Raw genomic sequence first — 24,175 nt, forward strand, 5'->3', positions numbered from 1 at the left:
CGGGTGGGGGATGGCAGCGGCAGCAGCAGCCTGAAAAAGAAATCATCCTGGCCGGGTTCGGTGTCATGCTCCGGAGCTTCTACAGCCTTCCTATCTCCCTCTCCCTTCTACCTGCGGCTCTCTTCGGCAACTCAGCAGCAGCTTCTGACGTCGGGGCCTACCCTCTGCGAGTCCCGCTTGTTTCAACTTCCTTTTTCCACAAAGGTGGGACTCGTAGAGGGAAGGCCTCGATGTCGGCAGCTTGTCTTGATCACCGCTGCTGACGAGTTGCTGAAGAGAGCCGCGGAGCAGGGGGGTGTTGCCAGGTGCAGGTAGAAGGGAGAGGGCCAGATGCAGGACTCGTGGGTGAGGGAGGAGAAGAGAGAGGGGAGAGAAACAAAAGGAAATATTTCATACTGGGCTGGGCCGGAGTGGAGAGAGGGTGGAAAGATTCTGGCTACAGGGTGCATTAACAAAGGAAAAGGGGGGAAAGCTGAAAATGGAGATAGTGACACAAAGAAGAGAAAGGGTAAGCAGGACCTTCTGAATAAGGATAGAGATACAGAGGGGACATGAAGAGGAGGTGAAATAGAGACATAGAAGTAATGCTGAAAAAGTGTGTGTGTGTGGGGGGGGGGAGATAAAGACATTGAAAGGGCAAATGGTGAATATGGGGTAAAGACAAGGACAGAGACAAATGAAGATTCTGAAAAAGTGGTGAGATACGGATATAGGTGAGATGGACACAAAGAAGGGTGATGCTGGAAAATAGGTGGAATGGTAATTCTGACAGACACAGAAGGGAAATGCTGGATCAAGGAGAGATGGGGCTCAGGCTGGATGGAATGAGGAGAAATGCCTTGTTGGCCCGGAACTTCCTCTCCTACGTCAGAATTGACGTCAGGGAGCGGAATGCTGGTCAGCGCGACGCTTCTGCAGGGAAAGCTTGGGACGGCGGTGGCTTAGGGGCTATTCTCCGATGGCTGTGGCAGCAAACCGAGTGGCTTGGGGGAGGGCACGGAGAAAGAAAGAAAGGGGGCAGACAGAGAGACAGAAAGAAGGGGGAACAGGGAGACAGAAAGAAAAAGTTGGGGGAGAGAATGAGGTCTGGAGGAGAGGAAACATACAGGAGGCTGAAAGAAAGGAAGAAAGATTGGATGCACAGTCAGAAGAAGAAAGTGCAACCAGAGACTCATGAAATCACCAAACAGCAAAGGTAGGAAAAATGATTTTATTTTCAATTTAGTGATCAAAATGTGTCTGTTTTGAGAATTTATATCTGCTGTCTATATTTTGCACTATGGCTCCCTTTTACTAAACCGCAATATTGTTTTTTAGCGCAGGGAGCCTATGAGCATTGAGAGCAGCGCGAGGCATTCAGCGTAACTCCCTGTGCTAAAACCTACTATTGTGGTTTAGTAAAAAGGGAGGGGGTGTATTTGTCTATTTTTGTATTTTGTTACCGAGGTGACATTGCATAGAGTCATCTGCCTTGGGAAATGTATATGGCAGATATCTTTATTTTGTGTTCAAAAGAAAAGGAAATGCATTTCTGGTTTTATTTCTACAGTGTTGAAGTACTTGTTGGCCCTTGCTGTGACTGGTGGGGATCCCCAAGCACCGCCAGCAGAGGACCTCCTCTAGAGATGGTCAGAACTCCCCTCCACCAAGCGCAGCAGTCGCTGGCAGCATCCATGAGCCACTGAGGTGCCAGCATCTGTGACTCAGGGACGCTACTGCTGCCTGCCAAGCTTGGCAAAAGGGACCCCAGGCCAACTGCAAAGGAAGTCCTCAGCTGACAGTTTGTGGGTTCTCATCAGCTGAGTATTTATATTTTATATTTACATTAGAGGTTCTGGTAGAAACCCATTTACAAAGTATGTATTCTTCCCAATTAATATTTCCAAATTAATAGTCTCTTTGCTTATTTGTAAATGGGTCTCTACCAGAGCCTTTAATTCAGTAGCATAATTAAATAAAATAACTATTTCTGAAGTTTATAGGGAAGGATGGTGACGGAGGGGATTCCTCGCGGGGACGGGTGGGGACGGAGGGGATTCCTCGCGGGGACGGGTGGGGACGGAGGGGATTCCTCGCGGGGACGGGTGGGGACGGAGGGATTCCTCACGGGGACGGGTGGGGACGGAGGGATTCCTCACGGGGACGGGTGGGGATGGGTGGGATTTTGGCGGGGACGGGTGGGGACGGGTGGGATTTCTGTCCCCGCGCAACTCTCTAATGCAAACTTAAGTTTGTTGAAATGTCTTATAAACCCAAACTAGGTGGATGAAGCTACCTGTTTTAATTTTTATTTTTAATCTGGTACTGCAGTTTAGGTATAAACATGAAATCTTTTTCTCTTGGACGTGGAAAAGGAGAAGAGAAAGACGTTAAGAAGTTTAAAAAGATAGAAAAAGAAGAAAAAGATTTCAGGAAAAGGTTTAAGGTAAATCATTATCTCCAACCATATTGCGAAGCATAAAACAAGTCACAAATCCTTTCAAATCCTGTGCCCAGTCAGACATTGAGACTGCTGTTGGCATCACTAGGGGGGGCTGGCTTTCAATTCTTGTACCCAATCATATAATGGAAATTGCAGTGGGGGATGGTTTTCAACTGTCCAATCAGACATCAGGACTGCTACCAACATCACTGTGGAGGCTGGCTCAGCGAATATAGGGGAAGAAAGTTATTCGTGAAATTATGATATTCATGAGAGGGCTGTGCACTTAACCCCTGTGAATATGGAGTGAGCCCTGTAGTCCAAGGCCTCCTACCTTCCAAAAGATCCACTCTCTGTAAGCCCCCACCTCCTGAAGACTCCCTTAGACCCCCATGGGCCTACCTAAGTTGGTCCAAAAGAATGAGGTAGGAGTGATCCCTAGTTGCACCTTGTAGCTCTGTTTTCCAGATCTTGCCCATGAACCCTAGCAGTTGTCTCATAGTACTAATGCTAGGGTTCAAGATGCTATATATGGGCAAAAGGCTCCCTTCCCATATTAAAAATAAAAAATTGACACTGTGACAAAAGATATTGGGGGGTATTTTTAGCAAACGATTTTCTAGCACGTTTCATTGGAAATACGCTCATTAAAATTAACAAACATCTAAATCTGAGAATCTCGTACAGCTTGAGGGCCCTCTTGCCTTCTCCCACACCCCCACCCCCAACCTCAACACCCAATTGACTCTGGGTCTTTTTGGGGGTATAATAATATAGGCCTTTATTCATAACTACACAGTGAGGATAACACATCCAAGAATGTGCCCTGATTCTGACCACTAGGGTTTGCTATCGAGCAAAGACCAAAATATATTTATTTGGTTTTGTTTCAGAAATGCCATTAAAAAATTTGGAAATTACAAATATGCTAACCTATAAACAGTCATATTTTATTATCTTGCAATGCATTTATGTTCTTTCTTCCCACAGTATGATGGAGAAGTTAGAGTTCTTTATTCTGCTCAAGTTAACACATTGTTAACTGCAAAAAAATGGGGTGCAAAAGATTTACCACTGAAACCAGGAGAATCCCTCGAAGTCATACAAGATACAGATGATACTAAGGTGTTATGCAGGAATGATGAAGGAAAATGTAAGTACTGGTACAGAATATATTTATCTGCTATCTCTTTTTATGAGTAATGTGGAAGGAAATTCTATACACAAAAGAAGAAAAGAGGCTGTGGAATCTAATGATCTTGACAAGTCAAATAAAAATGAAATAAAATAATCTCCACTTCATGAATGACTGACGTATGATGTAATTCAGATCCAACACGGTCCGTGTTTCGGCTAGAAGCCTTCTTCAGGGGACCAGATCGGTATTCACTCAGTGGTATGAACGATATATAACAAATGTGGATAAAACCTTGTCCATGTTTGGCTTTGCTTCTCACGGACAAGGTTTTATCCACATTTTATCCATATATATCGTTCATACCATTGAGTGAATACTAACCTAGTCCCCTGAAGAAGGCTTCTAGCCAAAACACAGACCGTGTTGGGTCCGTATTATATTATACGTCAGTCATTCATGAAGTGAAGACTATTTTATTTCATTTTTATTTGACTTGTCAAGATCATTGGATTCCACAGCCTCTTTTCTTCTTTTGTGTTTGGACTTCCAATTTGTGACTGTGAAACATTTGGGCCTTTTTTTGTTTGTTCTTGAAGGAAATTCTATAACAGTGCACCTACTGAAGATGCTTTCTTTACAGATACAGTGCAAGTGGCTGAAAACCATGCATACATTTTAGATGTCAGCACTTAATACCAGCTCTGTGCCTAGTGATGTGCAAGAACAGGCTTGTCCAATCTTTTTCAATTGGAGGGCCACCTTTTTTATTTTATACCATTCAGAGGGTGTATTATGCCACATGTTTTGTCAAATAGTGTCATGTGTGTTGTCCCCTCCCCAGCTTTCACCCAGTCTTGCTCTCACTCATGTAACCTCACCACCACCACCACAAGCCTTCACCCAGTCTCTCTAGCTCATGTAACACCCCTTCTCCCAAGCCGTCACCCAGTTTCTTTTACCTCACTTGGCTTCAGATGCAGAAGAAACAGGATTCCTGCTTTATAACCACAACTTGACTCTCACAAGCTTGAGCCACATGGTGCCATAAGTTCAGCTTGGTCTCATGATTTCAAGTCTCGCAATACTTGAAACCAAGAGTTCAACCTGAACTTCTGTCACAGCGCAGCTTCTGCATTTCAAAACCAATTCATGGCGGGAAAGCAGAAGTCCCACTGTAAGCACCATAAGAACTGCCAAGCTTCCAAAGGCCAGAAAAAAGCACTTGTTGGGCCGGAATGTGCCTAAATTACTACTACCACTACTATCCATTCAGTCGTGTCCAACCCTTGGATACTCTGTAGGCCACTCCTCGCCATGCTTCCCTATTTTCCACGGCTTCTTTCAATTGCTTGATGTTCATTCCCGTGTCATTCTTGATGGTATCCAGTCCCTGCTTCCTTTTACCACTGATCATTCCGAGTAACACCTCCTTTCCTAGTGAACTCGCCCTCATCACATGTCCAAAATAGGTCAGTTTCTGGTCATCTTGCCTTCCAGGGACAACTCTGAGTTTATATGATCAAGAACACCTTTGTTTTTTAGAACAAAATGGTACAAACAGAAAAATAAGGAATATCAACAGGATAAATGTGTAAAACCAATGTCCAATGTCCATAGATAAGAGAGAAGAGAAAAAAGATTAGGAGACAGGCAAAAAACAAGAATAGCAATACATTAGGTGAACGACCATACAAGGTAAAACTAATAAAAACTTTTTGAACTTAAAAAAGAACACCTTTGTTGGTTATCTATAATTTACACATTTGTGCATTCTGCCCATGCACTACTAACCAACAAAATTAATGCCATTAAATCTTGGTACTTACTTTTACACTAGTCAATAGTCTGCAAAAAGTCTCTTATGTAAGTGTCCATTCTCATAGACAAACTGCCATTTACACGCCTACAGGCAGTTCCTATAAAAATTATCCCTATAAAGCACAGTACAAATAAAGCATATATTTATTTTCAGACAATTCAATCAACATTTGCAGCAAAATCATTATGGACCCTATTATTATTTAGATATTTTTTTAATTATTTCAACTTTGGGGACATATTGATGCATACAGTAAATCGATCTTCATTAGACTAACATGCATGCATCACACTAAGATATATAAACTAATCATTCCTTCCTTTGCTGGCAGCTTTCTGTCAACAAACCCTCCACACCTCTTCCCAGCTGAGCCCCAGTGGTGGGTGGGGTGGAGTTTGAGGTCAGCTATAAGCATTACAATAAACCTAACATACAGCTGACCATCACAAAGGAAGTTACTTTCCTCTCAAAGTTTTGTTCACCTGCAAAACATTGCTATGATGGCAATGTTCAGTACTTGCATTCCATATAGCCAGCTTTATATTATTATAGAAAAAAATTGAGAAACATACCATTTTATTGACATACAAATTTAACTGTACATGTGCTATGAATAGTACTATAGTTCTCTGTTAAGCATGAGAGAACACAACACCAAAGAAGGAAAGATATTACAGTACTAGTTAAATAGTAAATTAATAGGCTTATGCAAGTGCGACCTCACCTGGAGTATTGTGTCAATTCTGGTCTCCTTATCTCAAGAAAGATGTAGCGGCACTAGAAAAGGTTCAAAGAAGAATGACCAAGATGATAAAGGGGATAGAACTCCTCTCGTATGAGGAAAGACTAAAAAGGTTAAGGGAGATATGATTGAAGTCTACAAAATCCTGAGTGGAGTAGAACAGGTACAAGTGGATCGATTTTTCACTCCATCAAAAATTACAAAGACTAGGAGACACTCCACCATGTTTCCCCGAAAATAAACCCTAGCATGGTTTTCAGGGTAGGTCCCAATATAAGCCCTACCCCAAAAATAAGCCCTAATTGGATCAATCCCCGAAACCCTTCCTGAATGTCCCCAATACTCCCCAATTCGCCAGCAACAGCGCTTTCTCCCCGCTCTCATGAGCAGCATCTTTCCTCCCCTCTCATCCATCCCCTTGCACAGCATCTTTGCATTTCTCCTTCCCATCCCGCACATCAGAACCCCGCTGACCCTCCCACCATGAGGCCAATATACCTCCATTTCAAAAAGTGGTAGTGGCAGCCTTCCTCACTGGGGCCTTTTCTGTGTTGCCATGCCACTGATGACATCATCAGTGATGCGGCAGAAGGAAGGCCCCGGCGGGTAAAGCCATGCAGCAGCCTGTTCAGGTATATCGGCCTCATGGAGGGAGGGTCATCAGGGTTCTGCTGCATGGGGGTATGGGATGGAAAGATGCTGCGCAGGGGATGGGTTGGCGGGGTCATTGGGGTTCTGCTGCACGAGGGGAATGGCTTCGTATTATCTGTTCCCCAAAGAGCTCAAGACTTTTTTTTATTTCAGAAATGTTATGACATCTGAAATTCAGTTTGTTTAAGGATGATCTGTAATTTGTTTATTTGTTAACCATTTAAAGCTCTATTATATAGGGAAGATGTGGCATACAAGAACAATGTTTAGATTAGATTAGATCTAATGCAACATAATGAAATTGCTTTCGGGGTTCTGCTGCACAGGAGGATGGAAGGAGGGATAGAAAGTTGCTGCACAAGGGGATGGGTGAGAGATGATCATTGTATACACAAAAAAAAGACATCCCCAAAAATAAGACCTAGTACATTTTTTAGACCCAAAATTAATATGAGAGTGTCTTATTTGGGGGGAAAACATGGTATGTTTAAAACCAATATGAGGAAATATTTTTTCACTCTGAGAATAGTTGAGCTCTGGAACGCATTGCCAGAGGTTGTGGTATGAGTGGATAGCATAGCTGGTTTTAAGAAGGGTTTGGACAATTTCCTGGCGGAAAAGTCCATAATCTGTTATTGAGAGACATAGGGGAAGCCACTGCTTGCCCTGGATCGCTAGCATGGAATGTTGCTACTCCTTGGGTTTTGGCCAGGTGCTAGTGACCTGGATTGGCCACCGTGAGAATGGGCTACTGGGCATTATGGACCATTGGTCTAACCTAGTAAGGCTATTCTTATGTTCTTTCTAAATTTATTGCATGAGATACAAAGGCAATGTGATGCTAATTAGGACCACAGAAATGTTCCTAATGTAATGCTTACTGCAGCAACAGTAACTTTGTTACCACAGGAAATCACCACCCTCTCTGCTAACTGGCCCAGAGTGAAAGCACTGGTTAATGTGGGGAGAAAGATACCATGCAGCTACAGAGCTAGCCAGAGGAAACCTACATGCATTCAGCCTTCCCCTTTCTTCTCTATATCTCTCTCCAGAACACTCCATCCCCTTTGATTCTCCTTTTAACACCAATCATGATTTGCCTCTTTGGAAATGCATGTTATGAAATTAAAGAAAAACAACATCTGCCATCTCTCTCCTACAAACTCTGGCTAGAAAAAGACATTTTTTAGAGGGTAAAATGTGTGTGGTGGGTGGGGCAAGACATTTTTTAAATATGTTAGTGATAGGAGGGTATACAAAGGTAGCATTATGAGACTCAAAGGTGAAGGAGAGAAATATGTAGAAGCTGATGAAGATAAGGCTGAATTGCTTAACAAATAGTTCTGTTCTGTATTCACAACTGAAGCACCAGGAGCAGGACCACAGAAGACAAGCATAAATAGGTATATGGGGTGTGGTAGACCCTGAGTGATTTTCAGAGGATGGTGTTCATGAGAAGCTAACTAAACTAAAGGTGGACAAAGCAATGGAGCCAGATGGCTTTCATCCTAGGGTACTGAAGGAACTTAGGGAAGTTCTGGTGGCTCCACTGGTTGACTTTCTCAATGCTTCTCTAGAGTCAGGAGTGGGACTGGAGCAGGGAGGATGTGGTCCCTCTCCACTACAGGCTGTTAAGTCTAAATTAATGGAAACACTTTTAAAACAGAGAATAGTGAAGTTTCTGGAATCCAGTGGATTATAGGACCCGAGGCAACATGGATTCACTAGAAGCAGGAACAGTGGCATAGTAAGGAGGGGGAGGGGCAGACTGCCCCGGGTGCCATCTTGGTGGAGGCGCCAGCACCTCTCCTCCTATCCTCCCCCCTGCTCCTTTCCACTCCTCCCTGCCACATGCCTGCCTTCAATTCCCCCATCCCCACCATACCTCTAGTTCTTCGGGGCATGAGCAGCAGCTCTAACCTGCTCCTCACGCTGGCCTCAGCACTCCCCTTTGACGTCACTTCCAGGTCTCTCGACTAGGTAGTGATGTCAGAAGGAGAGCCGACGTTGGCGCAGGCAGCAAGTTAGAGATGTTGCTTATACTGGGGAAGCTAAAAATGGGGACCCCGCATAGGGGGGGGGGAGGCAGAGAAGAGGGTGATGGGGGCATCACCGCCCTGGGTGCCTCCCACCCTAGCTAAGCCACTGGTCAGGAACTAGTTGAGTGGAAAGTGACAGAGCGTAGTGGTCAATAGAGATTGCTCTGAGGAAAGGAACGTTACCAGTGGCCAAGGTAACACCAATTTTTTAAAAGGGTTTTAGAGGTGATCTGGGGAATGTGTTTGAATATCTATGGCCAGACAGTTTATGTGTGAATAATCACGAGATTTCTGTTAAAGAAGAAATTATTGGGTGTTAATTTGTATGCAAAATTCACAATGGGAGGGCAAGTGGCAAAGGTAGTGAAAGCAGCATATTTTGTATTGAGAATGTTATGCCAATTAAAATCTGTGTGGTCTGGATGGGATTTTCAACAGATATTGCAAAGTATGATAGCGTCAAAGTTGGACTGCTGCAATGCCCTGTACATGGGCATTACCAGTACTCAAATGTGGACATTGTATAGATAGTACAGAATTCTGCTGCATGAGTACTGATGGGGATGTTTACATTTGAGCACATTTCATCGGCCTTAAAAAGGCTTCATTGGTTACCAATGCAATTTCGTATAAGATACAAAGTAATTGTGTTGCTGCACCATTGGATATATGGAAAATTTTCTTTGGTACTATAGTATTGTTTTGCATTTGTATCAGCCAGGACGTTCATTGCAGTCTGAAAATGGAATGTAGTTGGATGTGAAAAGCCAAAATATGGTACATTATGCTAGTACAGCACAATCTACTTTTTCAGTGACTGGTCCAGACTTTACCAGGCCATATAAGAGCATGTAGTATTGTCATGATATTCAAGAAATTGTTAAAAACCTTTTCTTTGTGCAAGCAGTCTGCTGCAGTAAAGGGGTTAAACTCTGGTCAAGACAAAGTTTTTAATATACTAAGAGAAGAGTTAGTGACTGTTTTCATTGAATTATGTAGCCTGTTGAAGATTGTATTTGTATTGTTTTAATGTCATTGTGAATCCCCTAGTTATTAGGCGGGTAATAAATATTTGAAATAAATAATTAAAATAGACTGTGTTGGGCAAAATGATAGAGACTATTATAAAAAACAAAATGACAGAACATATATACAGTGGTGCCTCGCATAACGGACGCCTCGTACAGCGAACGCTGCGCATAACGAACTTTTTGTCTTGCTCCCTATAACGAACTTCGTTTCACACAACGAAGTCGCCCGAGGGGCCCGGGGGGGGGGCAGAACTACTCTCGCCGAAGCCGGGAACAGCAGCACCCTCCTGTCTGAATGCAGTGTTCCATCATCTCCCTCCACCTTACCTTAGATGCCGAGTTTTCCGGCTTTCTTTTTCGGCCAGCCACACACTTTCAAAGAGCAGCACATGCGCGCATGCTCTGTTGTTCAATCTTCTCCTCTGACGCAACCGGAAACCGGAAGTTGCAGGAGAAGAGAACATTGATCAACTTCAGCAGCTGCGCGTGCACAGCTTTTTGAAAGCGTGCGGCTGGGTGAAAAAGAAAGCTGGCAAACTCTGCATATAAGGTGAGGTGGAGGGAGGGAAATGTAGGGCTGCAGAACGAATTATTTTGTTTTACATGTATTCTTATGGGAAAACAGGGCTGCAGAACGAATTATTTTGTTTTACATGTATTCTTATGGGAAAACGCGTTTCACACAACGAACGTTTCACATAACAAACTTGCTCCTGGAACGGATTAAGTTTGTTGTGTGAGGCACCACTGTATTAGCTTGGATTAATGAGACAAAGACAACATGGATTTAGGCAAGGAAAATCTTGCCTCAATCTTCTATATTTCTTTGAAGGGGTGAATGAACATGTGGATAAAGGTGAGCCGGTTGATATTGTGTATTTGGATTTTCAAAACACATTTGAAAAATTACCTCATGAAAGACTTCTGAGGAAATTAGAAAGTCGTGAGATAGGAGGTAATGTCCTATTATGGATTAAGAACTGGTTGAAGGATAGAAAACAGAAAGCAAGTTTAAATGGTCAATATTCTCAATGGAGAAGGGTCAATAGTGGAGTTATAACAATCAAATAAATCAGATTTGGATGCTCTGCAGGAATAATCAAACTTTTAACAAACATCTAGGGCACCATTTAGATGTTTGGGACTAAACCTGTTTTAAAAATGAATAAGGGTTAAAAATGTGCCCGAACAACCAAATGACCACTGGAGGGATGAAGGGATGAAGGCATGGCTCCCCTTTACTCTCCTAGTGACCCCTCCCACCACCCAATGATGTGGGAAACCCTGGACATATCTTTTTTTTAGAGGACTGTCCAGCTGGGATTTTTAAAGTGGGGGAGTCTGTTCAGGTTTAGCTGACCCGCAAGCCCACCCAGTTTTACACGTCCAGAAAGACCCAAAGGGTCCATCCAGTCTGCTCAAACATACACTCTCTATAATTTAATGGTTTAATTTAAATTGTTCTTTTTCTTACATATTTGTGGACCAGAAACCCAGAGCTCTGCCCAGTACTGTGCATCTTCTGGAGTCTCCGTCAAAGCTCACTCCAGCTCATCTAAACCATCCCAGCCCATCCTCAACTGAATGGCCATATATGTGACACAGACCGTACAACTCTGCCCAGTACTGGCCTTAGTTCTTCAATATATATCATTATTTTCTAATAAGAGATCCTCTGGCCCGGATTCTGCAAAGTGTGTCCCGATTTTAGGCAGCTGTAGGCATCCTACAACTGTCTAATCAGCTAATCGGGATGCATGTTTTTTAAAAAATGCTCCCCAGGCAGGCCGCCTATATTGAAGGTGCCTCCGGGAGCCTAGGGAGGCACGCAAGACCGCCTAAGCTCGCCTAAGGGTCTTAGGCGAACCTAGGCGGCCCTACGCGTCTCCCTAGTAGAGGAAGAGACACAATATAGGCCAGCAAAATGCTGGCCTACATTGTAAGTAGACACAGCCACTAAACTTATCGCGGTAAGGGATCTCCCTACTGCAATAAGTATAGCGGCCACGGCCGCCTATCCGATTGCCAGCAGGAGGGTGCCTAACCCCTCCTGCCGGAACGCCGCCCCCCCCCCCCCCGACACAACCGATCGCTGGCAGAAGGGTGCCCAATCCCTCCTGCCGGAAGATGCTCCCCTGACACTACCGATCGCCAGCAGGAGGGTGCCCAATCCCTCCTGCCGGAAGATGCTCCCCCCAACACTACCGATTGCCGGCAGGAGGGTGCCCAATCCCTCCGCGCTAACACCCAATGATGACCACCCCTAACCTCCCCCCCAACTAACCTCCCCCCAAACTAACCTCTAATTGTTGGCCTGACGAACAGGTCTTGCTACCCTCCAGCCGGCAGGCCCGCCTCGTCGAAATGAGGCGGGCCCGCCCCTTTCTGACCCATCCCACAAAGCCTATGGCCTGATTGGCCCAGGCTCTAGAAGCCTGGACCAATCAGGCCTTAGGCATAGTGGGTCCACCCATCCCCACTAAGCCTAAGGCATCCACCACCCTCTCCGTAAAGAAGAATTTCCTTACATTGCTCTTGAGTCTCCCACAACTCAACCTCAGATTATGCCCTCTGGTTTTACCATTTTCCTTTCTCTGGAAAATATTTTGTTCTGTTAATACCTTTCAAGTATTTGAACATCTGAATCATATCGCCCCTGTCCCTCCTTTCCTCTAGGGTATACATATGTACGGCTTCCAGTCTCTTCTCATACATCTTTTGGTGCAAACCTCCTACCATTTTTGTCGCTCTTCTCTGGACTGCTTCAAGTCTTCATATGTCCTTTGCCAGATACGGTCTCCAAAACTGAACACAATACTCCAAGTGGGGCCTCACCAACGACCTGTAAAGGGGCATCAACACCTTCTTTCTTTTACTGGCTACCCCTCTTTCTATACAGCCTAGCATCCTTCTGACAACAGCCACTGCCTTGTCAGACTGTTTCTTTGCCTTTAGATCTTCGGACACTATCTTCCCAAGTTCCCTCTCCCCATATGTAATGTAATGTAATTTATTTCTTATATACCACTACATCCGTTAGGTTCTAAGCGGTTTGAAGAAAATATACATTAAGATTATAAATGAGAAGTAAGAAGGTACTTAAAAAATTCCCTTACTGTCACACTTACTTACACTTACTTACTTACACTCAGCCTCTCACCTCCCAGCACATACGGCTTCTTCCGATTTCTAATCCCCAAATGCATTACTCCTAAATTTCTGCACTTCAAAGTGGCTTTGCTTTAGTATTTTATAACAGCTTAAGTGTACCCATAAACTGTTATGGAATTGGGACTGTGCACCTCACCATTTCACCTACATCTTTATGCCATTTATAAAATTACCCCGTTAGTTTAAAGCTAAACTAAATTGATAGCGGTAGCTCTGATTGCTTTATGGTGTGCCCCAGAGTACTTGGCACGAATATTGAGACGATACATTCCAAACCAAAATTTACGATCAGAATTGACAATGAAGTTGATTGAGGAAAGAAACCAGGATGTACATTATTAAAAAAAAAAAAAAAAAAACCCCAGCAATGCTGCTGTATCTGTGCCATGGCCAAGACTTTGGAACTCAATGAGAGGCACATTGAGAAGGTGATGGGTCAAAAGCACGCGAGGACAAAGGCGCGCCGACAACCAAGTGCAGACAACTGAGCGCAGGGCTTAATCGCGATGAAGAAAACCCGTATTTTAAAGGGCTCTGACGGGGGTGTGGGGGGGAACCCCCCTACTCTACTTAATAGGGATCGCGCTGCCTCATGTTGCCATGTTGGGGGGGGGGTGTAACCCCCCCACATTATACTGGAAACTTAACTTTTTCCCTAAAAAACAGGGAAAAAGTTAAGTTTCCAGTATAATGAGGGGGGGGTTACAACCCCCCACACCCCCCACAACGCCAGCGCGATCTCTATTAAGTAAAGTGGAGGGGTTCCCCACCAACACCCCCCGTCAGAGCCCTTTAAAATACGGTTTTTCTTCGGCGCGATGAAGTCCTGCGCTCAGTTGTCCGCGCTCGGTTGTCGGCGCGCCTTTGTCCTCGAGCGCTTTAGACTTTGAACCCATTGAGAATATGTGTAAATTTCAAAACGTTTAAAAAATGACTAAAGATGTGCCTGTTTGTGAGAGCCTTCCCTTGATGGTTTTAAATTGATAGATGATGGAGTATTCCTATAGGTATTGACATCAGATGATGAATTTTATGACATGATCTTATTGTTGATCTTTGATAAATTTGTAGTCTGTTGTATTTATGTATGTAACCTTTGTTACCCGCTTAGGATTTAAGCGGGATAGAACTTTTTTAAATAAATCAATAAAACATATACAGTGCTTAATATCTGTAATAATTTAAACCCCCCCCCCCCTCTTTTATCAAGCTGTGCTAGAGGTTTTAACGTAGGCTGGCGAGGTAAGTGCTCTGACCTCATAGGAATTTTATGAGCGTCAGAGCATTTACCGCACCAGCTCATGCTAAAAACTTCCAGTGCAGCTTGATAAAAGGGTCCCTGAAACACTAGTGCTGGTGTTAAAAATTATTATGGTCACTACTGCTGCCTGAGGAACATGTTCTACCGCTTCTCACAGTAGCTACAAAATATTATGTTTTTCAGATATTACAATATAATAATGCCTTTATTATATTCTCCATACCAATTTCAAATCCTGTTTATTTTTATGTCAATTTATGGTACATAATTTTGCAAGCTGTGGAACTCATTCTACTCCATAAAAATATGTTTGAATGCTAATAAATTGTTTTAACATTTTACAGATGGCTATGTCTTAAGAAGCAACTTGATGGGGAAGTAAGTATAATCTTATGTAGAGAGAAAAGAAAAATAGTTCATGATTTTGTGGCCATCTTTATGTACACATAAACACAATTTTGCAAATGGAGGAAGGAGAAATTGCTTGCCTAGGAAGGAAGTAGGTGGAGGGATCAGTTTGCAAAGGGGCAAAGGGAAGAACAACAGCATTAGTAGATGAATACGCTTAGAGCAGTTCCAGTTTCTTTGATGGAACTTAGGGTTTGAGGCTGGTAGGATTAGGCATGAGAAGAAAGGGCTAGAGAGAAAGTGGTGGGGTCAGGCCCAGAAGCAGGAAGGGTGAGAACACAGTATTGGGAGGGAAAAGTACAGAATTCTGTGATGGAGGAAGGGAGGGGACAGAGGGAAGAAAGCTGAGAGGGGGATAGAGTAAAAGAGAGAGAGAGGTTTTGTATGTAAATGTGTCTGAGGGACAGTGTATTTTGTGAGAAAAAGTCTGTTGGTGAGGGAATGAAAACAGTCATGTCCGAGAAAACCCAGTCATGTCCTCTTTTTAGAGTACTGTCCGGTTGCCCAGAGGGATTTCCAAAACTTGGCAGTTTGTCCAGGTTTTGGAAGGCTTCAACTTGGGGCCACGTCTGGAGGGCCTCTGCACATGCGTGCATGAGCATGATGTCATCACATCGATGTCCATGCATGTACAGAAGCCCTCCAGATGCGGCCCCGAGCTTGGAGAAGGAGACGTGAGGTTCATATTCATATAGGAGTGGAGCTGGGGCGGTCCAGGTGTCAGCTTTCAAAAAATGTTTAACACATCATTTAAGCACCTGGGCTTTCAGCAGACAATTCACTCAAACTTATGGATGCTAAAATTTAAGCATCTATCTAAGGCCAAATTCTATAAATGACGTCCCTATTGTAGGCGGCCAACTACTGCCTAACTAACCATTTGGAATGCAAGTTGATTTTTTTTTTTTTAAAAAAACCTTCCGAGGCAGGCTGCCTATATTGTAGGCGCCTCTGGGAGCCTAGGGAGTCGCGTAACCCCGCTTAAGCTCGCTTAAGGCTATGTGTGGGCGTGCCTTGGCCCAGAAGTAGCTTTAGGAGGGCCTATGAGGCCGTACATGCCTCCCTAGGCCTGCGGTAGATGCGTACAATTTAGATCAGCAAAATGCTGGCCTACTTTGTAAGTAGACGCAGCCGCTGAGCTTATCGCAGGGGGGGATGCCCATGATGTTCGGGGGTTGGGGGGTTCCAACAGGAGGAACTGGGTATCCCTTCTGCCAGTGATGTATGGGGGGTGGGGTGGGGTGTGTGTTCTGGCAGGAGGGACTGGGCATCCTTCCTGCTGGTAGTCTTCGGGGGGGGGACAGGTTGCCGCTAAACTTATCACAGCAGGGAGATCCCTTACTGTGATAAGCTCAGCAGCAACCCAATTCTTAACCGGTGCCTGTGACATGGACGCCGGTTAGAGAATCAGGTTATTAGGCGGGGGACGTGATTCTTAAAAAACGTTTAAGTGGCTTCTGAGACTGGGCATCCTATACAGAATCCAGCCCCTGATGTAGGCCTGCAATTCATTTACCTAGGTTTAGGCACATAAGAGCCCTAATTACTGCATTTTTCCTATAGACTCAAAATGGAGGAAAACCTCTAGTTGATTCCATATTAACTCTTCCTTCTTAGTATCTCACATCCCGCCTAAACTAGGTGCTTACAATCTTTGAAAATTAATCTTTACAGCTTTAAAATTTGTTTTCAGTATAGAAACATACACAGTATTTTTTTGGCCTTCCCTGCTCCTCCATCTTTGATCTGCCCTTCCCAGGTGATATGATTGGGTAGCTCCATGAAGTCTATTCGCTAGGCTGGGGATACTAGCTTCAAGGAAACTTCTTGGAGCTGCTTGTTAGATTGCAGGTTCTGTCACAGTATTTATTAATTTAAAAATTTTATATACACTGCACATATGAGGAAACATTCAATACAGTGAAAAAGAAAATCCAATAAAATCCTAAAAGTTACATTCCATCAAACAAACAGTAATGACGTAAAGACAGCTGTATGTCTTCAAGGATGGCCCAGTCACTAGGTGAACTAATTGTTTGCTAAGGATGGCAGCAGTTTGGGAGTGCAGTATCGTAGTTCCTCCCTTTTCCCTTCCTTCTGATGCCACTGCCCTCCTTGAAGTGCTGAAGATACAAGAGGATTCAGCACGTGCACAGGTCCTTGAAGCATGGGTCCATGCTCAAGAACCATTGCATCCCACTCTACTCACTATCTGAAAAGAAGTCCTGCATCAGAAGGGGTAGACTGGGACACTGCAGCACTTGAGTACAGGCCTATGTTTCAAGGCCTAGCACAGTCACCAAATCCTTTGGCATCAGAAGGAAGGTAGCAGCAGCAGAGGCAGGCCTGGTAGGTGTAAGGAAAGAGGGGAGATGCTGGATATGGGAGAGAGAGGATGGAAAGGAGAGATACTGAACTGTGGGGGAAAGGAAAAGGTATATGTTTGAGGAAGTAAGAAGGGAAGAAGCTAGACTACAGGAGGTGGGGTTTAAGTGGGAAGTGCATGGCTGAAGGTTTGTCGAAGGCATTACAGGGATGGTTTAAGGGTATCTATGTTTCCATCCACCCCAGACCTGAGAATACCACCTCCAAGGTATAGCCATATCTAATTATTCCCTGAAGGTGATGAATTTATTATCAGATCCCCTGCATCAGTATACTGTAAGCTGATCCATAGGGCCAAGTCTATAATGCATTCTACTAAAATCTGTTTATTGTCATGTATTTGTGTTGACTAGCTTGTAATCTCTGTTGAATAGGGACTGATTTTCATGTATCTACTAGAGCTTTAAAAATTATAAGCAGTAGTACTTGCCATTCTGAAAATCTATACATTTATCTAATTCAGTTTTCTTTGAATTATATAGTAGACTTTTAATTAATTATACCAGATTGATAAATGAAGTACTTGGAAACAATCATAGACTCAGAAACATCTGCATTGATTTTTCTTTCACAGTTCCTTATGCAACTAGCTCCAACTCTTTTGTCCACTCTTAAGCGCAAGAATTTAATAATATACACCAATGAATTGCTAAATAAATGTTTCTCTTTTTTCTCCAATTACAGAGATGGAGATATTTATGATGATATTGGTGATGGTATGTAACACATTTTACACTACATTATAGCAGTCGATTAATTATAGTTAAGGTGCTTTAGGGTAAAACCAAGTATTTTCTCTAATTTTATTCTAAAATATAACCACAAATTTTATGATTTTTTTTCAGGATGCATCTACGATAATGACTAAATGTTCTTTGTGTGATTTACAAACAGCCTTAGTGAGTAGACAAGTTCAACTCGAAGTGCTTTAACTGGAACATTACCAAGATATAGTATGAACAGAAGATGAATGGATACACATTAATAAGCCACTAGCTTTTCAATTTTCTCTTTGTGTCAAGGAGAGTTGAGGAGGTAATTATGTCCACTGTATAAAATATTAATCTGTTTACCCATTCTTTGTTCTGATTCACATATAGTCATTGGTACCAAAGTGAGTGAGCCAAAAATCTATATACCACATAGGAACCAGCTCTGTGGATGCAGTAGGTGCTGAGAGCCCTAAATATTGAACAAGTTCCTTTACTATGTCCAGGGAGGGGCAATGTGTACTGTGTGTGGCACCTCAGTCATTTTGAAATGTTGGTGCCTTTGACCATGGTCATGAAAGGACAAGCTCACTAACCTGGCTGTGGAATTCTAAGTTCCATAGCTTCAGTGAGCAGCTATTTCTGTTCACACCTGGGACGGAAAGATCAGCACAGATTCTAATTGGTGATCTTCAATATCCAACAATCATAAGGGCTAAGAAGAATCTAACTGTGTTGTACGCCCTTCTAAGGGTGGAGAAAAGTCTCAAATGCTACCTCCCCAGCATTTCATTGGTTTATTGATGACTATGAGAAAAAGAAAGACATCATGGTTGAGTTCAGTTCTCATCGTTTACCCAGCCTAAGGTGATCCCTCTGCCTACGACCGTCAATGCCACTACCCTGAGAATTACTGTACATTTCAATATGTTGTAATGAGAAACTATGATCCTCCTTTATATGTATTGCATGATCTTCATGTGTAGCCATTAGATTTTTGTCAAATTTATTAAATATATATTAACACAACTTCTGTGGTTTTTTTCTCTTTAAACTTTACTGTAATCTATGAAGGAAGTACTGTGGTTGCTATGTTAGGATACATAAATATTAAAAGTCAACAAACCAAGTTGTAGATGAGACCATTTTTACAATTTTATTTATATCCAAGCATTTTGCAATTATGAGGAAGTTAGCATTCATTGCAAGCAGGCAAAAATATTATAAGTGAGGGAAAAAAGGATGAACAATTACTGTGACAATATTCAGTTCTTGTTAAGTTCACAACTACAAAAGATAAAGGGAGACCACAGAAAAGGTGAACACAAGTATAGCATCAAAACAATAAAAATAATACCTACTGCATACCTAAATGTTTGTTTTCTAATTCATTCTCCACGGATAGCTACCCGGTAGCTATCCGTGGAGAATGTATTTTTTCTTGTATTTCTACTGATTACTTGTATTTGAGCTTTTGGTATTTCTGTTGTTCCTGTTACCCTGTTGTACCCTTTCTAATAAAAATGATTACAAGTAAGTAAAACATTTGTTTTCTGTTCCATTGTATTTGTACCCTACCTTATGAAACCCAATGGTTCACCCAAAACAGATTACAACAAAAGTTAACAATACATTTCATAAGCCAAGCCAAAGTACCGTATTTTTCACTCCATAAGACACACCTGACCATTAGACGCACCCTAAATTCAGAGGAGGAAAACAAGAAAAAAACATTCTAAAACAAATTCTCCCTGTCAGGCTCTGCACCCAATCCTACACTCCTTGCCAGGCTCTGTACCCTATCCCACTGCCCTGTCCTGTAATCTGCCCCCCAGTACCTTTTTTAATCCCCCCTCTCTTTTTTATTGTACAACATTTTTTATTGGTTTCCAAAATAAATTACAAACAGGGCATAGCCCAAAACAGAAACAAGTCCCAAACAAAACTGGAACAATAATCAAGAATACCACAGCATAAATCCCCACCCCCTCCTAGAGCAGGGAGCAACCTCCAGTATGTATAACAATGAAACAAAAATTAAAAACAACTTTTTTTAACCACTGTCCCTTTTTAAAACACCCTTGTCCCATCACTTAGCGAAGATATAAATTTTTAACACCCACTCCCCCGGTCGGGCCTTTTAAAAACACACCCAGTGCCTTTTATAACCCTCATCCCTTTTTAAAACACCCCCCACCCAGTCCCGTCCCTCTTCAAATCTGCCCCATTGCCTTGTGGTCCAGCGGTGCATCGGCCAGCAGGCACGAGCCCTCCGCCCGGCTGCCTGGGCCCGTGCCACCTCTTCCATCCTGTTCTGCACCTCCTTAAGCCTCTCCCATTGCCTGGTGGTCCAACAGTGTCAGCGCTGCATGGGAGAGGCTTAAGGAGGTGCGGAACAGGACGAGAAGAGGTGGCGTGGGCATAGGCAGGCGGGCGGAGGGCTCGCACCTGCCAGCCGATGCACTGCTGGACCACCAGGCAATGGGGGAGATTTGAAGAGGGGGGGTGTTTTAAAAAGGGACGAGGGTTAAAAAAGGTACTGGGGTGTTTTTAAAAGGCCCAACCGGAGGGGGGTATTAAAGATTTATATCTTCGCTGCATAAGACGCATCAACATTTCCACCCACTTTTGGGTGGAAAAAAGTGCCTCTTATGGAGCGAAAAATATGGAAAGTCACTATTCAAACATCAGCAAAAGCATAGTTCTCATTAATGTCTGACATTAATCAAAGTCCTATTTTAATCCTGCACGTGGATTTTAATTATCTACTTTATCTGTCCTGCCAACTTAGGATACCTCAGCTAATTACATAGACAGAAGAGGCTAGGATTCCACATGTTCAATACTGGCATATAAAAAGTATATGTAAAGCTAGAATAGATACATTGCAGTCATCAACTATTTAAATTCCTCAGCATATAACAGTAAAGTTGTTTAAAGTAGAGATCAGCAAATTAAAAATCCTTCCTAATTCTCCTTTAGGCATAGTCTTTCTTACTAGATTTTATCATTCCTACACCTCCATCCTCCTTGGGGCACTGTCCCAAAAGGAATCTCCTATGTTAGTCTCTCATTCTCTTTCAACAGATAAGCTAGGCTCGCTGACCCTCTACTCAGAGTCCTGGCATGTTCCTTCTCCTGGAATGCAGCTTTTGGGTTCTGTGGGAAGGCTGCTCCATTGGTTAAGGCTTGATCATGTTTTCTGTTCCTCCTCTTTTTCCTCGTAGAACTAGGGGGTGGAAATCTGGATCCTCATTCCAGCTCCCTCCTTCCACAAATGCAGCAGCTCTGAAGTCCCTGATGCTTGTTTTTCTCATTCCATTCTGCAAATACTCTGGCTCACATAGCCAGAGACCTTCCCTCTTTGTAGCAGCTAGAACTTGGTGAGGTAGAAGCCAAGCTTCAGATATTTTCACATGTGGGTAATGTTATCCACGGAACCCAGCACAGACCGTCTAAAGTGAATTGTCACTTTAGGAATTTTAAAAGACTGCCTGTACCGCACATGCACAGGTGTCTTCCCACCCACTGCCAGCTCTCAGGACCATCAGTTCAGTAACAAAAGCTAAGAAACTGAGAAGGGGTCGTGGGCAAGTTGTGAGAATATCTGCCTGCCAGTCAAAGAAGCCGCTGAACGTTGAACAGGAATGCCAAAGCATGCTCCCGCTCATTGCCACTCAGGGGCAGAAGAAACCAGCCACGAAGACCGGGCTAACAGCGGAGCAGGAGCGAGGAAAGCTCGCTCTTGCCCGCTGCACCGCTTGGCCACCAGGCCAGAAGAGATAGGAGAACGGGGCTGGGTACAGAGTCTGACAGGGGGAGGGGGCTAGGTGCAGTGCATAAAAGGGGGGAGAGAAGGGGTCTAGGGGCAGTGCCTGAAGGAGGGGAAGGGTCTGGGTGCAGAGTCTGGCAGGAGGGGGTGGCGGGGTGCAGAGTCTGGCAGGAGAGGGGTGGCTGGGTGCAGAGTCTGGCAAGAGGAGGGGGTGGCTTGGTGCAGAGTCTGACGGGGTGGGGGTGGCTGGGTACAGAGTCTGGCAGAAGGAGGGGGTGGCTGGGTGCAGAGTCTGATGGGGGTGTGTGGCTGGGTGCAGAGCCTGACAGGGAGAGGCTAGGTGCAGGGGATAGGGAGTTGGGAAGGCAGGGAGGACAGATGCTCAGGGGGTTGGGAAGAAAGATACTGCACATTCAGGGAGAGGGTTGGGAAGGACAAATGCACGGGGAGGGGGAGTAGGAAAGGAGGAAAAGAGAGATGCTGCACAGGTGGAGAAGTGGAAAGGGAGAGAAAGAGATGCTGCCGTGGGGGAGGTAAAAGGAACAGAGAGTTGTTGGACATAGGTGTGTGGCATGAAATGGAAAGAGCAATGATGTATATGGGGAAAGGAAGAAAGAGGGAGAATTGTTGGACATGATAGTGGTGGAGAGGAGGGAGGAGAGATACCCAAAGAAGGGAGAGATGTCAGACCACTGGAATGGGAAAGAGAGAGAGAGAGATGCCAGACCACAGAATGGAAGAAAAAAAGGGTAGAGAGAGATGCCAGACCACATAAAGAAGAAGAGAGAGATGTTAGACTTCAGAAAGAGGGAGGGAAGGAGTGAGAGATGCCAGACCATGGAAGGAGAGAGATTCCAGACTATGGAAAGGAGAGGAGAAAGATGCCAGACCATATGAGGGGGAAGGGGGGAGACAGAGACGTTTGACCATGGGAGAGGGATGAGATGGTGCATAGGGATGGAAGGGAAGGTGAGACAGAGGGAGGAGATGGTGAACAGCAATGGGTGTGACAGGGAAGAGATAAGAAGAAATGCTTCTTATGGATATATGAGAGTAGGGGAGAAGAAGGAGGAGATGGTACACATGGATAGATGGGAAGGGAAGACATGGAAAAGTAGATTTTGAGAAGAAAGCAGAAAAATGGAAGAAAGTTAAATGTTAAAAGTTAATGCTAAAGATGGATCTAAAGAACAAAACACAAACGACCCTCCTCTCATCAATACTGGGCAAGTTTCTCAAATAATATCATATAACATTTAAAGGCTTTTAAATATTTAAATGTGCTCATAAGCTCTTCAGCAAGGTGCCACAGCAGCAGTACAACGTCGCTGGAAAGGTGCTTGAATTTTAATCATAACACATTGCATGGAGCAAGGATTCTTGCTTCTACTGGAGTGGCAAATGTTATGGCTCTACAAAAGCTGTTTAACAGTAGACCACTTATCTGAAAAGGTTAGTTCACGGCTCCAACACAGTCTGTGTTTCGCTACGCTACATCAGGAAGCCGGAAGGATAAGCTTTTTATATTGATTTTATTTGCAGTGTGCAGTGCCTGAGTCCTTTGGTCTACACACTTGATGTTGAAAAAAGATGTCTTTTTTCAAAATCAAGTGTGTAGACCAGTGGTCGGCAAATTGCGGCTCTTTAGCCACTTGAGTGTGGCTCACGGCTCAGTCAGAACTCGGCGGCGGCCTGTTCCCCAATGGCGGCAGTGGCAGCCTATAGGTACTTGTTCAGGAAACAAACAAAAACAAGGAATACACATTTCCCAGTCATATTGAGAGTAACTTTTATAAAGAGGAGCTTTATTTTAAGTCAACTTTATATAAATACAAATAGTTGCCTACGTGTGTTTATACTAGTGCAGGGAGGGAAGGAGAAAAAAAGAAAGGGGGGGACAGGGAGACAGAAAGAAAGAAGGGAGACAGACAGAAAGAAAGAAAGGGGGCACAAAGAGAGAGAAAGACATACAGAAAGGAAGAAAGGGGGCATGGAGAAAGAAAGAAAGAAAGAAATGGGACATGGAGAAAGAAAGAAATGGGGCACAGAGAGACAGAAATACAGACATACAGAAAGAAAGGGGGCATGGAGAGAGAAAGAAAGAAGGGGCAGGGTGAAAGAAAGAAAAAGTTGGGGGAGGGAATGAGGCCTGGAGGACAGGACGCATACAGGAGGGGAAGAAATATTGGATGCACAGTCAGAAGAAAGTGCAACCAGAGACTCATGAAATCACAAGACAACAAAGGTAGGAAAAATGATTTTATTTTCAATTTAGTGATCAAAATGTGTCCGTTTTGAGAATTCTATCTGCTGTCTATATTTTGTACTATGGCCCCCTTTTACTAAACTGCAATAGCGGTTTTTAGCGCAGGGAGCCTATGAGCATCAAGAGCAGCGCAGGGCATTCAGCGCAGCTCTCTGCGCTAAAAACCGTTATCACGGTTTAGTAAAAAGGGAGGGGGTATATTTGTCTATTTTTGTATAGTTGTTACTGAGGTGACATTGCATAAAGTCATCTGCCTTGACCTCTTTGAAAACCCGCGGAATATAAATGATAATTAACATTTTCTCTGCATACAGTGTGCTTTGTGTTTTTTAAAATTTAATTGTTGGTAGATCATTTTGA

The 24,175-nt window shown here is 43.6% G+C and overlaps 1 protein-coding gene across 9 annotated transcripts in view; it reads left to right on the plus strand.

The window, feature by feature from the left end:
• FYB1 (FYN binding protein 1) overlaps positions 1–19,326 on the plus strand; it is a 223,014-nt gene extending 203,688 nt beyond the window's left edge. For 7 of the 9 annotated variants that reach the window (XM_033932415.1, XM_033932459.1, XM_033932432.1 and 4 more), the window contains 5 exons: positions 2,311–2,425; positions 3,413–3,575; positions 14,619–14,652; positions 17,752–17,783; positions 17,913–19,325. In XM_033932415.1, the coding sequence (XP_033788306.1) occupies positions 2,311–2,425; positions 3,413–3,575; positions 14,619–14,652; positions 17,752–17,783; positions 17,913–17,935 (367 nt within the window). In that variant the 3' untranslated portion in view covers positions 17,936–19,325. Of the gene's footprint in view, positions 1–2,310; positions 2,426–3,412; positions 3,576–14,618; positions 14,653–17,751; positions 17,784–17,912 lie in introns of all 9 variants that reach the window. The other 2 variants (XM_033932468.1, XM_033932486.1) reach the window with 1 other exon arrangement.
• The last annotated feature ends 4,849 nt before the right edge of the window (positions 19,327–24,175 follow it).

Source organism: Geotrypetes seraphini, chromosome 1, assembly GCF_902459505.1.
Source record: "Geotrypetes seraphini chromosome 1, aGeoSer1.1, whole genome shotgun sequence".
Taxonomy (NCBI): Eukaryota; Metazoa; Chordata; class Amphibia; order Gymnophiona; family Dermophiidae; genus Geotrypetes; species Geotrypetes seraphini.